At 49.6% G+C, this 22,941-nt stretch overlaps 1 protein-coding gene across 1 annotated transcript in view; it reads right to left on the bottom strand.

The window, feature by feature from the left end:
- LOC139421666 (myosin-11-like) overlaps positions 1-22,941 on the bottom strand; it is a 195,888-nt gene that overhangs the window by 138,074 nt on the left and 34,873 nt on the right. Inside the window, exons 13-30 of the mRNA XM_071172756.1 lie at positions 22,315-22,488; positions 21,004-21,177; positions 18,778-18,892; positions 17,354-17,547; positions 17,105-17,226; positions 16,904-16,973; positions 15,872-16,032; positions 15,439-15,547; positions 14,881-15,012; positions 14,348-14,554; positions 12,278-12,415; positions 11,332-11,455; positions 10,926-11,097; positions 10,657-10,724; positions 7,548-7,692; positions 3,910-4,054; positions 3,315-3,521; positions 136-240 (exon numbers count right to left, since the gene is read on the bottom strand). Coding sequence (XP_071028857.1) covers positions 136-240; positions 3,315-3,521; positions 3,910-4,054; positions 7,548-7,692; positions 10,657-10,724; positions 10,926-11,097; positions 11,332-11,455; positions 12,278-12,415; positions 14,348-14,554; positions 14,881-15,012; positions 15,439-15,547; positions 15,872-16,032; positions 16,904-16,973; positions 17,105-17,226; positions 17,354-17,547; positions 18,778-18,892; positions 21,004-21,177; positions 22,315-22,488 — 2,562 coding nt within the window. The remainder of the gene's footprint in view (positions 1-135; positions 241-3,314; positions 3,522-3,909; positions 4,055-7,547; positions 7,693-10,656; positions 10,725-10,925; positions 11,098-11,331; positions 11,456-12,277; positions 12,416-14,347; positions 14,555-14,880; positions 15,013-15,438; positions 15,548-15,871; positions 16,033-16,903; positions 16,974-17,104; positions 17,227-17,353; positions 17,548-18,777; positions 18,893-21,003; positions 21,178-22,314; positions 22,489-22,941) is intronic.

Consider the following 22,941-nt stretch of genomic DNA (forward strand, 5'->3'; position numbering starts at 1 on the left):
AGTCCTGTAGGTCTGAGTCTCACCTGAGAGTCCTGTAGGTCTGAGTCTCACCTGAGAGTCCTGTAGGTCTGAGTCTCACCTGAGAGTCCTGTAGGTCTGAGTCTCACCTGAGAGTCCTGTAGGTCTGAGTCTCACCTGAGTGTCCTGTAGCTGGGACCCCAGACTGACCAGGTCTTTACTCAGTTTAATGTTCTTCCCCTCCACCTCATTCAGCAGACCGCTCACACTGTCCAACTCAGACTGGAACAGAGGGATGAGAGAAGAAGGGGATGAGAGGAGAAGGGGATGAGAGAAGAAGGGGATGAGAGAAGAAGGGGATGAGAGAAGAAGGGGATGAGAAAAGAAGGGGATGAGAGAAGGGGAAAGAAGAAGGGGATGAGAGAAGAAGTGGATGAGAGGAGAAGGGGATGAGAGAAGAAGGGGATGAGAGAAGAAGGGGATGAGAAAAGAAGGGGATGAGAGAAGGGGAAAGAAGAAGGGGATGAGAGAAGAAGGGGATGAGAGGAGAAGGGGATGAGAGAAGAAGGGGATGAGAGAAGGGGAAAGAAGAAGGGGATGAGAGAAGAAGTGGATGAGAGGAGAAGGGGATGAGAGAAGAAGGGGATGAGAGAAGAAGGGGATGAGAAAAGAAGGGGATGAGAGAAGGGGAAAGAAGAAGGGGATGAGAGAAGAAGTGGATGAGAGGAGAAGGGGATGAGAGAAGAAGGGGATGAGAGAAGAAGGGGATGAGAGAAGAAGGGGAAAGAAGGGGATGAGAGAAGAAGTGGATGAGAGAAGAAGGGGATGAGAGAAGAAGGGGATGAGAGAAGGGGAAAGAAGAAGGGGATGAGAGGAGAAGGGGATGAGAGAAGAAGGGGATGAGAGGAGAAGGGGATGAGAGGAGAAGGGGATGAGAGAAGAAGGGGATGAGAGAAGAAGTGGATGAGAGAAGAAGGGGATGAGAGAAGAAGGGGATGAGAGAAGAAGGGGATGGGAGAAGAAGGGGATGGGAGAAGAAGGGGATGGGAGAAGAAGGGGATGAGAGAAGAAGGGGATGAGAGAAGAAGTGGGTGAGAGAAGAAGGGGATGAGAGAAGAAGGGGATGGGAGAAGAAGGGGATGAGAGAAGAAGGGGATGGGAGAAGAAGGGGATGGGAGAAAAGAGCAGCAGGTTGTCACAAACATGAAATAATAAATGATGATGTCTGTCATCGTGTGAATAAAAACACACCAAATCCGCTCCTTCATCCCCAGGTCCTTGCTGTAAAACCCACAATACGTTCTCAGTCAACTTACCAGGTAAACATCAGGGGTAAGCAGACGCCATAGTGTTCAATGACTGTTGTATTTCTGGGCTGTTGTTTAGCGTTCTCAGATGGGTCACCAATACATAGAGGACAGTTGTACTAAGGACAACCCCCTGCTCAACACCCATACATAGAGGACAGTTGTACTAAGGACAACCCCCTGCTCAACACCCATACATAGAGGACAGTTGTACTAAGGACAACCCCCTGCTCAACACCCATACATAGAGGACAGTTGTACTAAGGACAACCCCCTGCTCAACACCCATACATAGAGGACAGTTGTACTAAGGACAACCCCCTGCTCAACACCCATACATAGAGGACAGTTGTACTAAGGACAACCCCCTGCTCAACACCCATACATAGAGGACAGTTGTACTAAGGACAACCCCCTGCTCAACACCCATACATAGAGGACAGTTGTACTAAGGACAACCCCCTGCTCAACACCCATACATAGAGGACAGTTGTACTAAGGACAACCCCCTGCTCAACACCCATACATAGAGGACAGTTGTACTAAGGACAACCCCCTGCTCAACACCCATACATAGAGGGCAGTTGTACTAAGGACAACCCCCTGCTCAACACCCATACATAGAGGACAGTTGTACTAAGGACAACCCCCTGCTCAACACCCATACATAGAGGACAGTTGTACTAAGGACAACCCCCTGCTCAACACCCATACATAGAGGGCAGTTGTACTAAGGACAACCCCCTGCTCAACACCCATACATAGAGGACAGTTGTACTAAGGACAACCCCCTGCTCAACACCCATACATAGAGGACAGTTGTACTAAGGACAACCCCCTGCTCAACACCCATACATAGAGGACAGTTGTACTAAGGACAACCCCCTGCTCAACACCCATACATAGAGGACAGTTGTACTAAGGACAACCCCCTGCTCAACACCCATACATAGAGGACAGTTGTACTAAGGACAACCCCCTGCTCAACACCCATACATAGAGGACAGTTGTACTAAGGACAACCCCCTGCTCAACACCCATACATAGAGGACAGTTGTACTAAGGACAACCCCCTGCTCAACACCCATACATAGAGGACAGTTGTACTAAGGACAACCCCCATACATAGAGGACAGTTGTACTTAGGACAACCCCCTGCTCAACCCCCATACATAGAGGACAGTTGTACTAAGGACAACCCCCTGCTCGACACCCATACATAGAGGACAGTTGAACTAAGGACAACCCCCTGCTCAACACCCATACATAGAGGACAGTTGTACTAAGGACAACCCCCTGCTCGACACCCATACATAGAGGACAGTTGTACTTAGGACAACCCCCATACATAGAGGACAGTTGTACTTAGGACAACCCCCTGCTCAACACCCATACATAGAGGACAGTTGTACTAAGGACAACCCCCTGCTCGACACCCATACATAGAGGACAGTTGTACTAAGGACAACCCCCTGCTCAACACCCATACATAGAGGACAGTTGTACTAAGGACAACCCCCTGCTCAACACCCATACATAGAGGACAGTTGTACTAAGGACAACCCCCTGCTCAACACCCATACATAGAGGGCAGTTGTACTAAGGACAACCCCCTGCTCAACACCCATACATAGAGGACAGTTGTACTAAGGACAACCCCCTGCTCAACACCCATACATAGAGGACAGTTGTACTAAGGACAACCCCCTGCTCGTGTTTCAGGTCTTAAACGTTTGTCACTTGTATTATTTCCATCTGACGTGTGATGTGGTACAGATGTAGGATATTAATTTGATCACCCTGTTGCAGGATACATTTTCTGCTAACGTGTCGTGTATTTGAGGTTAAAAAAAGGTTAACTATAATTTCCACTTTGGAGTTTCAGACTTGATTTTCCCTTACGAAAAATGTATCAACCCCTACTAAAATGTCCATTAATTACAATCCACATAATAATTCAAATTTCCTGTTGCTGCAGGATTATTTTCCTGCTGTAGCAAACTGGTTCAAATTAAGATCCTACATCTGTAGCCAGTGTACGCTACTCACGGTCAACTTAGAGACTCGTTCTCCCAGCTCCCCCCTCTGTCTCTCGCTGTCGTTGTAGCGCGACTGCAAGTCTGACAGCTGACCTTCGACCTTCTTCCTCTTGTGCTCCACCTCCTGCTTGGCGTTGGCCAATGAGTGGAGGTCTGCGCTGAGGTCAGATGACTCCTTCTCCAATCCCTGCTTAGCCTTCTCCAGACTAGCTCGCACCTGGGGAGAGAAGGGAGGGTTGGGAGAGACGGGAGGGTGTGAGGAGTGGGGAGGGACGGGAGGGTGGAGGGAATGAGGGAGTGGATGAGAGACGGGAGGGTGGAGGGAATGAGGGAGTGGGGAGAGACGGGAGGGTGTGAGGAGTGGGGAGAGATGGGAGGGTGGAGGGAATGAGGGAGAGACGGGAGGGTGTGAGGAGTGGGGAGAGAAGGGAGGGTGTGAGGGGATGAGGGAGAGAAGGGAGGGTGGAGGGAATGAGGGAGAGACGGGAGGGTGTGAGGAGATGAGGGAGAGAAGGGAGGGTGGAGGGAATGAGGGAGAGACGGGAGGGTGTGAGGGAGTGTGTTTACTTTGTGTGTGTGTGTGTGTGTGTGTGTGTGTGTGTTACCCTCTTGGCCTGCTCCAGTTGTTCAGACAGTTCCTCAACAGTCTGTGTGTGTTTCTGTCTCATCTCCTGGACCTGAGCTTCATGGTTCCTCCCTTCCTCCTCCATCACCTTCTTCAACATGGCGACCTCCTGCTCTCGCTTCGTCCTGGAGAACACAACACACAGCAACCATCAGTGTGTGTGTCCCAATTGGAGCCGTACCGTACTTCCTGCTGAGCAGCGGAGGAATCCAGTGGTGTCCTCTAGAGGTCACTAGAGGTCAAACTGAGACCGTATGGTCAGGATGTGGTGTCCTCTAGACGGTCACTAGAGGTCAAACTGAGACCGTATGGTCAGGATGTGGTGTCCTCTAGAGGTCAAACTGAGACCGTATGGTCAGGATGTGGTGTCCTCTAGAGGTCAAACTGAGACTGTATGGTCAGGATGTGGTGTCCTCTAGACGGTCACTAGAGGTCAAACTGAGACCGTATGGTCAGGATGTGGTGTCCTCTAGAGGTCACTAGAGGTCAAACTGAGACCGTATGGTCAGGATGTGGTGTCCTCTAGAGGTCAAACTGAGACCGTATGGTCAGGATGTGGTGTCCTCTAGAGGTCACTAGAGGTCAAACTGAGACCGTATGGTCAGGATGTGGTGTCCTCTAGACAGTCACTAGAGGTCAAACTGAGACCGTATGGTCAGGATGTGGTGTCCTCTAGACGGTCACTAGAGGTCAAACTGAGACCGTATGGTCAGGACGTGGTGTCCTCTAGACGGTCACTAGAGGTCAAACTGAGAGCGTATGGTCACGATGTGGAGTCCTCTAGACGGTCACTAGAGGTCAAACTGAGACCGTATGGTCAGGATGTGGTGTCCTCTAGACGGTCACTAGAGGTCAAACTGAGAGCGTATGGTCAGGATGTGGAGTCCTCTAGACGGTCACTAGAGGTCAAACTGAGACCGTATGGTCAGGATGTGGAGTCCTCTAGACGGTCACTAGAGGTCAAACTGAGACCGTATGGTCAGGATGTGGTGTCCTCTAGAGGTCAAACTGAGACCGTATGGTCAGGATGTGGTGTCCTCTAGACGGTCACTAGAGGTCAAACTGAGACCGTATGGTCAGGATGTGGAGTCCTCTAGAGGTCAAACTGAGACCGTATGGTCAGGATGTGGTGTCCTCTAGAGGTCAAACTGAGACCGTATGGTCAGGATGTGGTGTCCTCTAGACAGTCACTAGAGGTCAAACTGAGACTGTATGGTCAGGATGTGGTGTCCTCTAGACGGTTACTAGAGGTCAAACTGAGACCGTATGGTCAGGATGTGGTGTCCTCTAGACGGTCACTAGAGGTCAAACTGAGACCGTATGGTCACGATGTGGTGTCCTCTAGAGGTCAAACTGAGACCGTATGGTCAGGATGTGGAGTCCTCTAGACGGTCACTAGAGGTCAAACTGAGACCGTATGGTCAGGATGTGGTGTCCTCTAGACGGTCACTAGAGGTCAAACTGAGAGCGTATGGTCAGGATGTGGAGTCCTCTAGACGGTCACTAGAGGTCAAACTGAGACTGTATGGTCAGGATGTGGTGTCGTCTAGAGGTCAAACTGAGACTGTATGGTCAGAATGTGGTGTCCTCTAGAGGTCAAACTGAGAGCGTATGGTCAGGATGTGGTGTCGTCTAGAGGTCAAACTGAGACCGTATGGTCAGGACGTGGTGTCCTCTAGAGGTCAAACTGAGACCGTATGGTCAGGATGTGGTGTCCTCTAGAGGTCACTAGAGGTCAAACTGAGACCGTATGGTCAGGATGTGGTGTCCTCTAGACGGTCACTAGAGGTCAAACTGAGACCGTATGGTCAGGATGTGGTGTCCTCTAGAGGTCAAACTGAGACCGTATGGTCAGGATGTGGTGTCCTCTAGACGGTCACTAGAGGTCAAACTGAGACCGTATGGTCAGGACGTGGTGTCCTCTAGACGGTCACTAGAGGTCAAACTGAGAGCGTATGGTCACGATGTGGTGTCCTCTAGAGGTCAAACTGAGAGCGTATGGTCAGGATGTGGAGTCCTCTAGACGGTCACTAGAGGTCAAACTGAGACCGTATGGTCAGGATGTGGTGTCCTCTAGAGGTCAAACTGAGACCGTATGGTCAGGATGTGGAGTCCTCTAGACGGTCACTAGAGGTCAAACTGAGACTGTATGGTCAGGATGTGGTGTCGTCTAGAGGTCAAACTGAGACTGTATGGTCAGAATGTGGTGTCCTCTAGAGGTCAAACTGAGAGCGTATGGTCAGGATGTGGTGTCGTCTAGAGGTCAAACTGAGACCGTATGGTCAGGACGTGGTGTCCTCTAGAGGTCAAACTGAGACCATATGGTCAGGATGTGGTGTCCTCTAGAGGTCACTAGAGGTCAAACTGAGACCGTATGGTCAGGATGTGGTGTCCTCTAGAGGTCACTAGAGGTCAAACTGAGACCGTATGGTCAGGATGTGGTGTCCTCTAGACGGTCACTAGAGGTCAAACTGAGACCGTATGGTCAGGATGTGGTGTCCTCTAGAGGTCAAACTGAGACCGTATGGTCAGGATGTGGTGTCCTCTAGACGGTCACTAGAGGTCAAACTGAGACCGTATGGTCAGGATGTGGTGTCCTCTAGACGGTCACTAGAGGTCAAACTGAGAGCGTATGGTCAGGATGTGGAGTCCTCTAGACGGTCACTAGAGGTCAAACTGAGACCGTATGGTCAGGATGTGGAGTCCTCTAGACGGTCACTAGAGGTCAAACTGAGACCGTATGGTCAGGATGTGGTGTCCTCTAGAGGTCAAACTGAGACCGTATGGTCAGGATGTGGTGTCCTCTAGACAGTCACTAGAGGTCAAACTGAGACCGTATGGTCAGGATGTGGAGTCCTCTAGAGGTCAAACTGAGACCGTATGGTCAGGATGTGGTGTCCTCTAGAGGTCAAACTGAGACTGTATGGTCAGGATGTGGTGTCCTCTAGACGGTTACTAGAGGTCAAACTGAGACCGTATGGTCAGGATGTGGTGTCCTCTAGACGGTCACTAGAGGTCAAACTGAGACCGTATGGTCACGATGTGGTGTCCTCTAGAGGTCAAACTGAGACCGTATGGTCAGGATGTGGAGTCCTCTAGACGGTCACTAGAGGTCAAACTGAGACCGTATGGTCAGGATGTGGTGTCCTCTAGACGGTCACTAGAGGTCAAACTGAGAGCGTATGGTCAGGATGTGGTGTCCTCTAGACGGTCACTAGAGGTCAAACTGAGACTGTATGGTCAGGATGTGGTGTCGTCTAGAGGTCAAACTGAGACTGTATGGTCAGAATGTGGTGTCCTCTAGAGGTCAAACTGAGAGCGTATGGTCAGGATGTGGTGTCGTCTAGAGGTCAAACTGAGACCGTATGGTCAGGACGTGGTGTCCTCTTGAGGTCAAACTGAGACCGTATGGTCAGGATGTGGTGTCCTCTAGAGGTCAAACTGAGACCGTATGGTCAGGATGTGGTGTCGTCTAGAGGTCAAACTGAGACCGTATGGTCAGGACGTGGTGTCATCTAGAGGTCAAACTGAGACCGTATGGTCAGGACGTGGTGTCGTCTAGAGGTCAAACTGAGACCGTTTGGTCAGGACGTGGTGATGACCGTGACTTGACTGTACCGTAGCTCCTGCTGTGCGGCGGTGGTGTCCAGAGTGTCTTCCAGCTCAGACCTCAGAGCGTTCAGCTCCTCTCCCAGGTCTCTGCAGGCTGCATCAGCCCTCCTCCTGGCAGCCCCCTCTGACTCCAGGTCCTCCTGGATCTCACCTAGTGATCACACACACACACACACACACACACACACACACACACACACACACACACACACACACACACACACACACACACACACACACGCAGACACACACACACACGCGCACACACACACACACACACACACACACACACACACACACACACACACACACACACACACATATGACCAGAGAACACCCAGACGGGACCCTATTCCTCATGTCACTGCCTTTGAGCAGGTTAGTGGTTTCCATCATGGATGTTGTTCTGGAGCAGCTCTGCAGAGTGGTCACTAGCTGCCACAGCCACAAAGTCATAACGTATGACTTTAAACCCTAACCTTAACCACACTGCTAACCCTAACCCTAACCACACTGCTAACCCTAACCTTAACCACACTGCTAACCCTAACCTTAACCACACTGCTAACCCTAACCTTAACCACACTGCTAACCCTAACCTTAACCACACTGCTAACCTTAACCACACTGCTAACCCTAACCTTAACCACACTGCTAACCCTAACCTTAACCACACTGCTAACCCTAACCTTAACCACACTGCTAACCCTAACCTTAACCACACTGCTAACCCTAACCTTAACCACACTGCTAACCCTAACCTTAACCACACTGCTAACCTTAACCACACTGCTAACCTTAACCACACTGCTAACCCTAACCTTAACCACACTGCTAACCCTAACCACACTGCTAACCCTAACCTTAACCACATTGCTAACCCTAACCACACTGCTAACCCTAACCTTAACCACACTGCTAACCTTAACCACACTGCTAACCCTAACCTTAACCACACTGCTAACCCTAACCACACTACTAACCCTAACCTTAACCACACTGCTAACCTTAACCACACTGCTAACCCTAACCTTAACCACACTGCTAACCCTAACCACACTGCTAACCCTAACCTTAACCACATTGCTAACCTTAACCACACTGCTAACCCTAACCTTAACCACACTGCTAACCCTAACCTTAACCACACTGCTAACCCTAACCACACTGCTAACCCTAACCCTAACCACACGGCTAACCCTAACCACACTGCTAACCCTAACCTTAACCACACTGCTAACCCTAACCACACTGCTAACCCTAACCCTAACCACACTGCTTACCCTAACCACACTGCTAACCCTAACTACACTGCTAACCCTAACCTTAACCACACTGCTAACCTTAACCACACTGCTAACCCTAACCTTAACCACACTGCTAACCCTAACCTTAACCACACTGCTAACCCTAACCTTAACCACATTGCTAACCCTAACCTTAACCACACTGCTAACCCTAACCTTAACCACACTGCTAACCCTAACCTTAACCACACTGCTAACCCTAACCACACTGCTAACCCTAACCCTAACCACACTGCTAACCCTAACCACACTGCTAACCCTAACCTTAACCACACTGCTAACCCTAACCACACTGCTAACCCTAACCCTAACCACACTGCTTACCCTAACCACACTGCTAACCCTAACCCTAACCACACTGCTAACCCTAACCTTAACCACACTGCTAACCTTAACCACACTGCTAACCCTAACCTTAACCACACTGCTAACCCTAACCTTAACCACACTGCTAACCCTAACCTTAACCACACTGCTAACCCTAACCTTAACCACACTGCTAACCCTAACCTTAACCACACTGCTAACCCTAACCTTAACCACATTGCTAACCTTAACCTTAACCACACTGCTAACCCTAACCTTAACCACACTGCTAACCCTAACCTTAACCACACTGCTAACCCTAACCTTAACCACATTGCTAACCTTAACCTTAACCACACTGCTAACCCTAACCTTAACCACACTGCTAACCCTAACCTTAACCACACTGCTAACCCTAACCCTAACCACACTGCTAACCCTAACCTTAACCACACTGCTAACCCTAACCTTAACCACACTGCTAACCCTAACCTTAACCACACTGCTAACCCTAACCTTAACCACACTGCTAACCCTAACCTTAACCACACTGCTAACCCTAACCTTAACCACACTGCTAACCCTAACCTTAACCACATTGCTAACCTTAACCTTAACCACACTGCTAACCCTAACCTTAACCACACTGCTAACCCTAACCTTAACCACACTGCTAACCCTAACCTTAACCACATTGCTAACCTTAACCTTAACCACACTGCTAACCCTAACCTTAACCACACTGCTAACCCTAACCTTAACCACACTGCTAACCCTAACCCTAACCACACTGCTAACCCTAACCTTAACCACACTGCTAACCCTAACCCTAACCACACTGCTAACCCTAACCTTAACCACACTGCTAACCTTAACCACACTGCTAACCCTAACCTTAACCACACTGCTAACCTTAACCACACTGCTAACCCTAACCTTAACCACACTGCTAACCCTAACCTTAACCACACTGCTATCCTTAACCACACTGCTAACCCTAACCTTAACCACACTGCTAACCTTAATGCCTAACCTTAACCACACTGCTAACCTTAATGCCTTACCTTAAATTAAGACCAAAAAGCTACATTTGTTTTCAGGATTTTTTACAATAAAGACAATTTAGACTTTGCAGCTTGCCCATCTAGCAGAAATCGTTCAGTTCTGCCTCAAGGACGAGACTCATCCCAATCAACGCTCAGTTCTACCTCAAGGACGAGACTCATCCCAATAAACGCTCAGTTCTACCTCAAGGACGAGACTCATCCCAATAAACGCTCAGTTCTACCTCAAGGACGAGACTCGTCCCAATCAACGCTCAGTTCTACCTCAAGGACGAGACTCGTCCCAATCAACGCTCAGTTCTACCTCAAGGACGAGACTCATCCCAATCAACGCTCAGTTCTACCTCAAGGACGAGACTCATCCCAATCAACGCCAACCTGCTACTTTTGACCCTTGCGGGTGTCTTTTGGGACACCCTCCCTTGACATGGATCTCACCTAGCAGCCCCTCTAGCTCCCTGACACGGCGCACCGCAGCAACACATCCAGCAGACTCCTCTTCCAACCTAACAGAGAGAGAGAGAGAGATTTAGGGTATGAGAAATAATAGCTATTTTATGTGTGTAGATATGCCTAATAACGGTTAAGATTGTCAACGTACAGTCTCTCTCAACTCTTTCACTCTTTGTCAAGTGTGTTTATATGTTCCTGGATAATAAAGCTACTGATTGAAGATTGTTCATCACTGATGATCTGGGATTGATTACCTGGCCTGTGTGGCCAGTAGCTCCTCCTCCTTGGCGGCGAGCTGTGCTCTGAGCTCGGCTATCTGGGCCTGCAGGTCGGCCAGCTGCTCCTGGAGATCAGCCAGCTCCGTCTCCAGCTTCCTCTTGGCCTTCTCCACATCCTGCCTGCCCTTCTCCTCCTTCTTCATACGCACTGAGGAAGAGGAGGAGAAATAGGAAACATCATCATCATCACCATCTATAGCAGAGGTAGACTGATACATTCTTGGAGAGTGTGTAAGCTTTGTTCAGCTTTATCCCAGTCCTAACACACCAGATTCAACCAATTAAGGTCTAAATGAAAGACAATAATTGGCTGATTACTGACTGACTGATTGATGCCAGGGGTGAGGGGTCAGGGGTTAGAGGTCAGAGGTGAGTAACTCACCCTCCAGGTCTGAGATCATAGACTCATGTTTGTTCTTCAGCTTGGTCAGGTTCTTAGACTTCTCCTCTTCCTCAGCCAGGTTAGAGCTGGAGTCTGCTATTCTCTCCTCCAACAGTTTACGCTCCTGAAGAACAACGGATAAAAGAGAGAAAGGTCAGGGTTCAGAGGTGAGGGGTCAGGGACTGTGCTATTCTCTCCTCCAACAGTTTACGCTCTACAGATAAAAGAGAGGAAGGTCAGGGTTCAGAGGTGAGGGATCAGGGACTGTACTACTCTGTCCTCCAACAGCTTAGGCTCCCGACAAACAACACACAGCAGGGAGAAAGGTTAATCAGAGGTCAGAGGTGAGGGGTCAGGGACTGAGTGCTACATGCTCCTTCAACAGCTCAAGTTGCTGAGGAACAGGAGAACAGGGAGGAAGATCGGTGGGTGGGTAGGTGGGTGGATGGTGTTTACTGAGACAGGGGTGGAGAACAGAGAGGAAGATCGGTGGGTGGGTGAATGGTGTTTATTGAGACAGGGGTGGAGAACAGAGAGGAAGATCGGTGGGTGGGTGAATGGTGTTTACTGAGACAGGGGTGGAGAACAGAGAGGAAGATCGGTGGGTGGGTGAATGGTGTTTACTGAGACAGGGGTGGAGAACAGAGAGGAAGATCGGTGGGTGGGTAGGTGGGTGGATGGTGTTTATTGAGACAGGGGTGGAGAACAGAGAGGAAGATCGGTGGGTGGGTGAATGGTGTTTACTGAGACAGGGGTGGAGAACAGAGAGGAAGATCGGTGGGTGGGTAGGTGGGTGGATGGTGTTTATTGAGACAGGGGTGGAGAACAGAGAGGAAGATCGGTGGGTGGGTGAATGGTGTTTATTGAGACAGGGGTGGAGAACAGAGAGGAAGATCGGTGGGTAGGTGAATGGTGTTTACTGAGACAGGGGTGGAGAACAACACACCTTGAGTAGTTTGTTATTCTGGTCCTCCATGATGACAACGTCTTCCTCAAGTTTCTTGACCTTCCCCTCAACAGTCACCTTCTCCAGCTGCAGCTTCTGACGAGAGTCCTCCTCCTCTGACAGGTGGGCCTCCATGGCCTAAAACACAGAGAGGAGAAAGGGATGAAGAGGAGAGAGAGAGAGGGACAGGGAGGGGCGATATATAGGATAAGAGTTTGTGTGTTTTCTGTTCCCAAATATAATGTTTTAATAAAGGTTAGGTTTCAACCCACATGGTCTCTGTCACTCCACCTGACCCACAACAGGGCCTCCACCTGACCCACAACAGGGCCTCCACCTGACCCACAACAGGGCCTTCACCTGACCCACAACAGGGCCTTCACCTGACTCACAACAGGGCCTTCACCTGACCCACAACAGGACCTCCACTTGACCCACAACAGGGCCTTCACCTGACCCACAACAGGACCTCCACTTGACCCACAACAGGGCCTTCACCTGACTCACAACAGGGCCTTCACCTGACCCACAACAGGTCCTCCACTTGACCTACAACAGGGCCTCCTCCTGACCCACAACAGGACCTCCACTTGACCCACAACAGGGCCTCCACCTGACCCACAACAGGGCCTCCACCTGACCCACAACAGGGCCTCCACCTGACCCACAACAGGGCCTCCACCTGACCCTCAACAGGGCCTCCACCTGACCCACAACAGGGCCTTCACTTGACCTACAACAGGGCCTTCACCTGACTCATAACATGGCCTTCACCTGACCCACAACAGGACCTCCACTTGACCCACAACAAGGGCCTCCACCTGACCCACAACAGGACCTCCACTTGACCCACAACAGGACCTCCTCCTGACCCACAACAGGGCCTCCACCTGACCCACAACAGGGCCTTCACTTGACCTACAACAGGGCCTCCTCCTGACCCACAACAGGGCCTCCACCTGACCCACAACAGGGCCTCCACCTGACCCACAACAGGGCCTTCACTTGACCTACAACAGGGCCTCCTCCTGACCCACAACAGGGCCTCCACCTGACCCTCAACAGGGCCTCCACCTGACCCACAACAGGGCCTCCACCTGACCCACAACAGGGCCTTCACTTGACCTACAACAGGGCCTCCTCCTGACCCACAACAGGGCCTCCACCTGACCCACAACAGGGCCTCCACCTGACCCTCAACAGGGCCTCCACCTGACCCACAACAGGGCCTCCGCCTGACCCACAACAGGGCCTCCACATGATCCACATCAGGACCTCCACCTGACCCACAACAGGGCCTCCACCTGACCCACAACAGGACCTCCACCTGACCCACAACAGAGCCTCCACCTGACCCACAACAGGGCCTCCTTAACCTGACCCACAACAAGACCTCCACCTGACCCACAACAGGGCCTCCACCTGACCCTCAACAGGGCCTTCACCTGACCCACAACAGGGCCTTCACCTGACTCACAACAGGGCCTTCACCTGACCCACAACAGGACCTCCACTTGACCCACAACAGGGCCTTCACCTGACCCACAACAGGGCCTTCACTTGACCCACAACAGGGCCTCCTCCTGACCCACAACAGGGCCTCCACCTGACCCACAACAGGGCCTCCACCTGACCCACAACAGGGCCTCCACCTGACCCACAACAGGGCCTCCTCCTGACCCACAACAGGGCCTCCACCTGACCCACAACAGGGCCTTCACCTGACCCACAACAGGGCCTCCACCTGACCCTCAACAGGGCCTCCACCTGACCCACAACAGGGCCTCCGCCTGACCCACAACAGGGCCTCCACATGATCCACAATAGGGCCATATGACCCACAACAGGACCTTACATCTATACCAGTCTATGGATAAGGGCAGAGTGCAGTCAATCCACCATCCCCTAACTTCAGCATTTCCCAACCAGAAACCAAAGGAAGTCAATGAACCCGGTAATATCCATATTAGCATTTCATGCCAAAGTTTCTGATTTTGTCCATTTTGACTCATCACTGATATACCAGAGTTGAAAAGGTCATCGCTCGGTAGCCATTTTGGATCTGCCCACCTGTAGTTGCTGCTGCATGTCCTTCCTCTCCTGCTGCAGCTGTGTGGCTCTCTCCTCCTCCTCCTCCAGCCGCGACTCCATCTCATGGAGCACCTCCTCCAGCTCCTGCTTCTTGACCTCCAGTCGAACCCTCATCTCCTCTGCCTCAGCATACAACTCTGTCTCCGCCTGAAGCTTCTGCTCCAGTTTAGCTCGCTCCTCTACTACCTAGAGAGAGAGAGAGAGAGAGAGAGTGTGTGTGTGTCTCCACCTCACCTGTGTGTGTGTGTGTTTCACCTCACCTGTATGTGTGTGTGTGTGTCTCTACCTCACGTGTGTGTGTGTGTGTGTGTGTGTGTGTGTGTGTCTCTACCGCACTTGTATATGTGTGTGTGTGTGTGTGTCTCTGCCTTACCTGTGTGCATGTGTGTCTCCACTTCACCTGTGTGTGTGTGTGTGTGTCTCCACTTCATGTGTGTGTGTGTGTGTGTGTGTGTGTGTGTGTGTGTGTGTGTGTGTGTGTGTGTGTGTGTGTGTGTGTGTCTCCACTTCACCTGTGTGTGTTTCTGGGAGATCTCCTTCAGTTCCACCTGGCTCTTCTGAGCCAGATCCTTGGCAGACTTCAGCTCCTCCTCCTTCTGACCCATTTCTTCTTCCTGTCGTGTCACCTGGAGGAGGGGCTTCACCTGCGGGACGACCAATCAACATAAGAGCTGCCATCAAAACAAATCAACCAATCAAAACGAAGATATACTCAACAAGTGACGGATGTGGCAGAACATCAACAACACTGGATAGGACAGATAATGAGTCCGAAATCAAACACCTGTGTGTGTGTGTGTGTGTGTGTATTGTGTGATGTGTGTGTGTGTATGTGTGTAGTGTGATGTGTGTGTGTGTATGTGATGTGTGTAGTGTGATGTGTGTGTGTGTGTAGAGTGTGTGTGTTGTGTGATGTGTGTGTGTGTGTGTGTGTGTGAGATGTGTGTGTGTGTGTGTGTGATGTGTGTGATGTGTATGTGTGTGTGTGTGATGTGTGTGATGTGTATGTGTGTGTGTGTGTGTGTGTGATGTGTGATGTGTGTGTGTGTGTGTGTGTGTGTGATGTGTACCTTGGTGAACAGCCTCCACCACTGCCAGTTCTTCAGGACCAGGTAGACGGCACAGTTCCTCTGAATCACCTTCATAGCAGTCAGCTGGGCCTGACGCTTACTAAACGCTCTGTGGACAGAAGTCACATCAGAGTGTGTCTGCTATCATGCTGCTGTGGGCGCGACTGGCAACGCTACCTCACAGGTGTAATGTGTCGATGTGAGGGTCCCGGTGTGGGGAGCCCAGGCTGGAAACAACACTGTTACACTAACCTACTGGCAACGCTACCTCACAGGTGTAATGTGTCGATGTGAGGGTCCCCTGTGTGGAGCCCAGGCTGGAAACAACACTGTTACACTAACCTACTGGCAACGCTACCTCACGGCTGTAATTTGTCGATGTGAGGGTCCCGGTGTGGGGAACCCAGGCTGGAAACAACACTGTTACACTAACCGGCGCGACAGGAAGCTCCTAGCGTGGGCCTGGAAGGCGATGATGACCACGGTCAGTTTAAGGTCCCTCTCCTCCTCCAGCTGGGCTAACACTCCTGTTCTGAAGAACATCTTACTCTGACCAATACGGAACAGATTAGGGTCCAGGTCCAGGTGCTTCATCTGGAGAGGAAGTCATAACACCTTTATCGTGGCACCTTTATCATGACACCGTTATCATGACACCTTTATCATGGCACCTTTATCATGGCACTTTTATCATGACACCTTTATCATGACACCTTTCAACACAAAGGTCCCTTTAGAATAACTCTTTACTTATCCAGAACTAAGGTAGAAACATTTGTCCCATTTAGTTCATTGCTCAACTTTAGGTTTTCTAAAAAGTGCAGGTTCAAATGTGCCAAAAGGTTTTTAGGCTCAGTGACTGAATCAGTTAGATCAACTCAGACGTTTCAGCTAGATCAACTCAGACGTTTCAGTTAGATCAACTCAGATGTATCAGTTAGATCAACTCAGACGTTTCAGTTAGATCAACTCAGACGTTTCAGTTAGATCAACTCAGACGTTTTCAGTTAGATCCACTCAGACCTTTCAGTTAGATCTAACTCAGACGTTTTCAGTTAGATCCACTCAGACGTTTCAGTTAGATCAACTCAGACGTTTTCAGTTAGATCAACTCAGACGTATCAGTTAGATCAACTCAGACGTTTCAGTTAGATCAACTCAGACGTTTCAGTTAGATCAACTCAGACGTTTTCAGTTAAATCAACTCAGACGTTTTCAGTTAGATCAACTCAGACGTTTTCAGTTAGATCAACTCAGACCTTTCAGTTAGATCAACTCAGACGTTTCAGTTAGATCAACTCAGACGTTTTCAGTTAGATCAACTCAGACGTATCAGTAAGATCAACTCAGACGTTTCAGTTAGATCAACTCAGACGTTTCAGTTAGATCAACTCAGACGTTTCAGTTAGATCAACTCAGACGTTTCAGTTAGAACAACTCAGACGTTTCAGTTAGATGAAATCACCATTAGTTGACAAGCCTGTTTCCCGTCCATGAAACCCTTTGGGATGCAGTTGGCTGCTAGGATCTCATAGCTACAAGAAGAGGAAGAGGAAGAAGAAGAGGAAGAAAGAGAGGAAGACAGAAGGAAGAGAACACGTTGTTATGTGTTAACTACACAGACACGATCGTGGTTCCTTAACGTTAGTGTTAGAACGTTCCTCACCGTTGTCGGAACTCTTGGAACACGATGCGGTTGGGGAAGCCCTGTCTGCAGATACGGATCCCTTCCAGAACCCCGTTACACCTCAACTGTTCCAGAACCAGGTTAGCATCCAGCTTCCCTGCCTACACACACACACAGGAATAATGAGGGAGAGAGAGAGATCAGAGGTGACTCAAGAGAGAGGAGATGAATTGAGGAAACGTATAGAAATAGCGGTAAGTGTTTTGGGTAAGGGGGATAGTGTCCTACCCTCTTCTCGTGGTTGGGGATGATACAGCGTATGAAGTTGGGCTGTGTGTTGTTCAACGTGGTCATCAGTTTGCCCAGGGATTCCTTGTAGAGCTGGCCCACTGTCCTGAACATGCCCTTCTTAGACTTGGTGGCGCTGGGGGCCGAGCTCTCTGACATCTTGGTAATGGTCTCCAGACCCACCACATGGTCCACTGGAAACAGAACAGGGATTATTCATGATCTCTGAGAAGAGAGGCTAGGGGAGGAAAAGGTGAGAGGAGGAGATGAAAGAGGAGGAGATGAAAGAGAGAGGCAGGAAGAAAGAGGAGGAGATGAAAGAGAGAGGGAGGGAGAAAGAGGAGGAGATGAAAGAGAGAGGCAGGGAGAAAGAGGAGATGAAAGAGAGAGGGAGGGAGAAAGAGGAGGAGATGAAAGAGAGAGGGAGGGAGAAATAGGAGGAGATGAAAGAGAGAGGGAGGGAGAAAGAGGAGGAGATGAAAGAGAGAGGGAGGGAGAAAGAGGAGGAGATGAAAGAGAGAGGGAGGGAGAAAGAGGAGGAGATGAAAGAGAGAGGGAGGGAGAAAGAGGAGGAGATGAAAGAGAGAGGGAGGGAGAAAGAGGAGGAGATGAAAGAGAGAGGGAGGGAGAAAGAGGAGGAGATGAAAGAGAGAGGGGGGGAGAAAGAGGAGGAGATGAAAGAGAGAGGGAGGGAGAAAGAGGAGGAGATGAAAGAGAGAGGGAGGGAGAAAGAGGAGGAGATGAAAGAGAGAGGGAGGGAGAAAGAGGAGGAGATGAAAGAGAGAGGGAGGGAGAAAGAGGAGGAGATGAAAGAGAGAGGGAGGGAGAAAGAGGAGGAGATGAAAGAGAGAGGGAGGGAGAAAGAGGAGGAGATGAAAGAGAGAGGGAGGGAGAAAGAGGAGGAGATGAAAGAGAGAGGGAGGGAGAAAGAGGAGGAGATGAAAGAGAGAGGGGGGGAAAAGAGGAGGAGATGAAAGAGAGAGGGAGGGAGAAAGAGGAGGAGATGAAAGAGAGAGGGGGGGAGAAAGAGGAGGAGATGAAAGAGAGAGGGGGGGAGAAAGAGGAGGAGATGAAAGAGAGAGGCAGGGAGAAAGAGGAGGAGATGAAAGAGAGAGAGAGGGGGGGAGAAAGAGGAGGAGATGAAAGAGAGAGGGAGGGAGAAGAACAGGTGACAGACAAGAAGGAGAGACTGAATACTGAAGTAGAATACTGATGAATACTGATAGGAGTACAGTAACAACACATGTCTACTGATAGGAGTACAGTAAAGTGAATAGGTAGTAGACCAACTGTGCTTGCATCCTAAATATAATATTCCTTATATACAGTGCACTACTTTTGACCAGAGTGCTATGGGGCCTGGTCTAACGTAGTGCACCACATAGGGAACAGGGTGCCATTTTGGGACGCTTCCTGTGGCTCACCATCCTTCCAGAGGTCCTGTATGAAGGGGTTGGATGAGTTGTTGAGGAGAGCCGTCACGTTGTCATTCAGAGGGTCCATGTTCTTAGTCAGCCAGTTGGCCCCGTTGTAGTCCACCTATAACACAACCACAATACAACCATAACACAACCACAACACAACCACAATACAACCATAACACAACCACAACACAACCACAATACAACCACAACACAACCACAACACAACCACAATACAACCACAACACAACCACAACACAACCACAACACAACCACAACATAACCACAACACAACCACACTACAACCACAACACAACCACAATACAACCATAACACAACCACAATACAACCATAACACAACCACAACATAACCACAACACAACCACAATACAACCATAACACAACCACAATACAACCACAACACAACCACAATACAACCATAACACAACCACAACATAACCACAACACAACCATAACACAACCACAATACAACCATAACACAACCACAATCATAACACAATATAACCACAACCACAACACAACCATGTTCTCCCGTCAGCCAGCTGGCACTGTTGTAGACCACCTACTGTATAACACAACCACAACATAACCACAACCACAACACAACATACACACAACCACAACATAACCACAACCACAACACAACATAAACACAACACAACCATGTTCTCCGTCAGCCAGCTGCCACTGTTGTAGTCCACCTACTGTATAACACAACATAACCATAACCATAACACAACCACAACATAACCACAACACAACATAATATAACCACAACCACAACACAACCATGTTCTCCGTCAGCCAGCTGGCACTGTTGTAGTCCACCTACTGTATAACACAACATAACCATAACATAACCATAACACAACCACAACATAACCACAACACAACATAATATAACCACAACCACAACACAACCACAACACAACCACAACATAACCACAACACAACATAATATAACCACAACCACAACACAACCATGTTCTCCGTCAGCCAGCTGGCACTGTTGTAGTCCACCTACTGTATAACACAACCACAACACAACATAACCACAACACAACATAGCCACAACACAACCATGTTCTCCGTCAGCCAGCTGGCACTGTTGTAGACCACCTACTGTATAACACAACCACAACACAACATAACCACAACCACAACACAACATAACCACAAGCACAACCACAACACAATATAACCACAACCACAACACAACCATGTTCTCCGTCAGCCAGCTGGCACTGTTGTAGTCCACCTACTGTATAACACAACATAACCATAACATAACCACAACATTACCACAACACAACACAACATAATATAACCACAACCACAACACAACCACAACACAACACAACATAACCACAACCATGTTCTCCGTCAGTCAACTGACCCCATTGTAGTCCACCTACTGTATAACACAACCACAACACAACCACAACCCCAACACAACATAACCACAACACAACCTAGTGAAGACCTCTTCAGACAGAAATATATAATCTCATCTCACCCTGCCGGCCTAGTGAAGACCTCTTCAGACAGAAATATATCATCTCATCTCACCCTGCCAGCATAGTGAAGAACTCTTCAGACAGAAATATATAATCTCACCATGCCAGCCTAGTGAAGACCTCTTCAGACAGAAATATATAATCTCACCATGCCGGCCTAGTGAAGACCTCTTCAGACAGAAATATATAATCTCACCCTGCCGGCCTAGTGAAGACCTCTTCAGACAGAAATATATAATCTCACCATGCCAGCCTAGTGAAGACCTCTTCAGACAGAAATATATAATCTCACCCTGCCGGCCTAGTGAAGACCTCTTCAGACAGAAATATATAATCTCACCCTGCCGGCCTAGTGAAGAACTCTTCAGACAGAAATATATAATCTCACCATGCCAGCCTAGTGAAGACCTCTTCAGACAGAAATATATAATCTCACCCTGCCGGCCTAGTGAAGACCTCTTCAGACAGAAATATATAATCTCACCTCACCCTGCCAGCATAGTGGAGAACTCTTCAGACAGAAATATATCATCTCATCTCACCCTGCCAGCATAGTGGAGAACTCTTCAGACAGAAATATATCATCTCATCTCACCCTGCCTGAGTAGTGAAGAACTCTTCAGACAGAAATATATAATCTCACTTTGCCAGCATAGTGAAGAACTCTTCAGACAGAAATATATCATCTCACCTTGCCAGCGTAGTGAAGAACAGAGAAGGCAGTCTTGTCTTTGAGTGATTTGGGTTTGGAGAACTTGCAGTGGGACGTGTGTGTGTTCATCAGCTTCTCAACGAAGGACAAGTCTGTGGCTTTAGGGAACCAGCACTCCTCGTCCAACAGAGCCAAGATACCTGGAGGATTGTTCTAGAAGGGTGGGGGGAGGGTTAGCTTTAGGGAACCAGCACTCCTCATCCAACAGAGCCAAGATACCTGGAGGATTGTTCTAGAAGGGTGGGAGGAGGGTTAGCTTTAGGGAACCAGCACTCCTCATCCAACAGAGCCAAGATACCTGGAGGATTGTTCTAGAAGGGTGGGAGGAGGGTTAGCTTTAGGGAACCAGCACTCCTCATCCAACAGAGCCAAGATACCTGGAGGATTGTTCTAGAAGGGTGGGAGGAGGGTTAGCTTTAGGGAACCAGCACTCCTCATCCAACAGAGCCAAGATACCTGGAGGATTGTTCTAGAAGGGTGGGAGGAGGGTTAGCTTTAGGGAACCAGCACTCCTCATCCAACAGAGCCAAGATACCTGGAGGATTGTTCTAGAAGGGTGGGGGGAGGGTTAGCTTTAGGGAACCAGCACTCCTCATCCAACAGAGCCAAGATACCTGGAGGATTGTTCTAGAAGGGTGGGAGGAGGGTCAGCTTTAGGGAACCAGCACTCCTCATCCAACAGAGCCAAGATACCTGGAGGATTGTTCTAGAAGGGTGGGAGGAGGGTTAGCTTTAGGGAACCAGCACTCCTCATCCAACAGAGCCAAGATACCTGGAGGATTGTTCTAGAAGGGTGGGGAGAGGGTTAGCTTTAGGGAACCAGCACTCCTCATCCAACAGAGCCAAGATACCTGGAGGATTGTTCTAGAAGGGTGGGGGGAGGGTCAGCTTTAGGGAACCAGCACTCCTCATCCAACAGAGCCAAGATACCTGGAGGATTGTTCTAGAAGGGTGGGGGGAGGGTCAGCTTTAGGGAACCAGCACTCCTCATCCAACAGAGTCAAGATACCTGGAGGATTGTTCTAGAAGGGTGGGGGGAGGGTCAGCTTTAGGGAACCAGCACTCCTCATCCAACAGAGCCAAGATACCTGGAGGATTGTTCTAGAAGGGTGGGAGGAGGGTTAGCTTTAGGGAACCAGCACTCCTCATCCAACAGAGCCAAGATACCTGGAGGATTGTTCTAGAAGGGTGGGGGGAGGGTTAGCTTTAGGGAACCAGCACCCATTCGTATGTGCAGGGCTGCAGGTCCAATGTGTACAGTATGTGTGTGTCTCTGTGTGTGTGTGTTACCGGTCTCTCGATGAGCTCGATGCAGGGCTGCAGGTCCAGGCCGAAGTCTATGAAGGCCCAGTCGATCCCCTCTCTCTTGTACTCCTCCTGCTCCAGGATGAACATGGTGTGGTTGAACAGCTGCTGCAGACGCTCGTTGGTGTAGTTGATGCACAGCTGCTCAAAAGAGTTGTCCTGAGGAGAAGGTACATAGTGGTTTACACAGAGGTACAGTACCGTGGTAGTTCCTGAGGAGAAGGTACATAGTGGTTTACACAGAGCTACAGTACCGTGGTAGTTCCTGAGGAGAAGGTACATAGTGGTTGACACAGAGCTACAGTACCCTGGTAGTTCCTGAGGAGAAGGAGAAGGAACATAGTGGTTTACACAGAGGTACAGTACCGTGGTAGTTCCTGAGGAGAAGGTACACAGTGGTTTACACAGAGCTACAGTACCGTGGTAGTTCCTGAGGAGAAGGTACATAGTGGTTTACACAGAGCTACAGTACCCTGGTAGTTCCTGAGGAGAAGGTACATAGTGGTTTACACAGAGCTACAGTACCGTGGTAGTTCCTGAGGAGAAGGAGAAGGAACATAGTGGTTTACACAGAGCTACAGTACCCTGGTAGTTCCTGAGGAGAAGGTACAT

This window comes from Oncorhynchus clarkii, chromosome 12, assembly GCF_045791955.1.
Source record: "Oncorhynchus clarkii lewisi isolate Uvic-CL-2024 chromosome 12, UVic_Ocla_1.0, whole genome shotgun sequence".
Taxonomy (NCBI): Eukaryota; Metazoa; Chordata; class Actinopteri; order Salmoniformes; family Salmonidae; genus Oncorhynchus; species Oncorhynchus clarkii.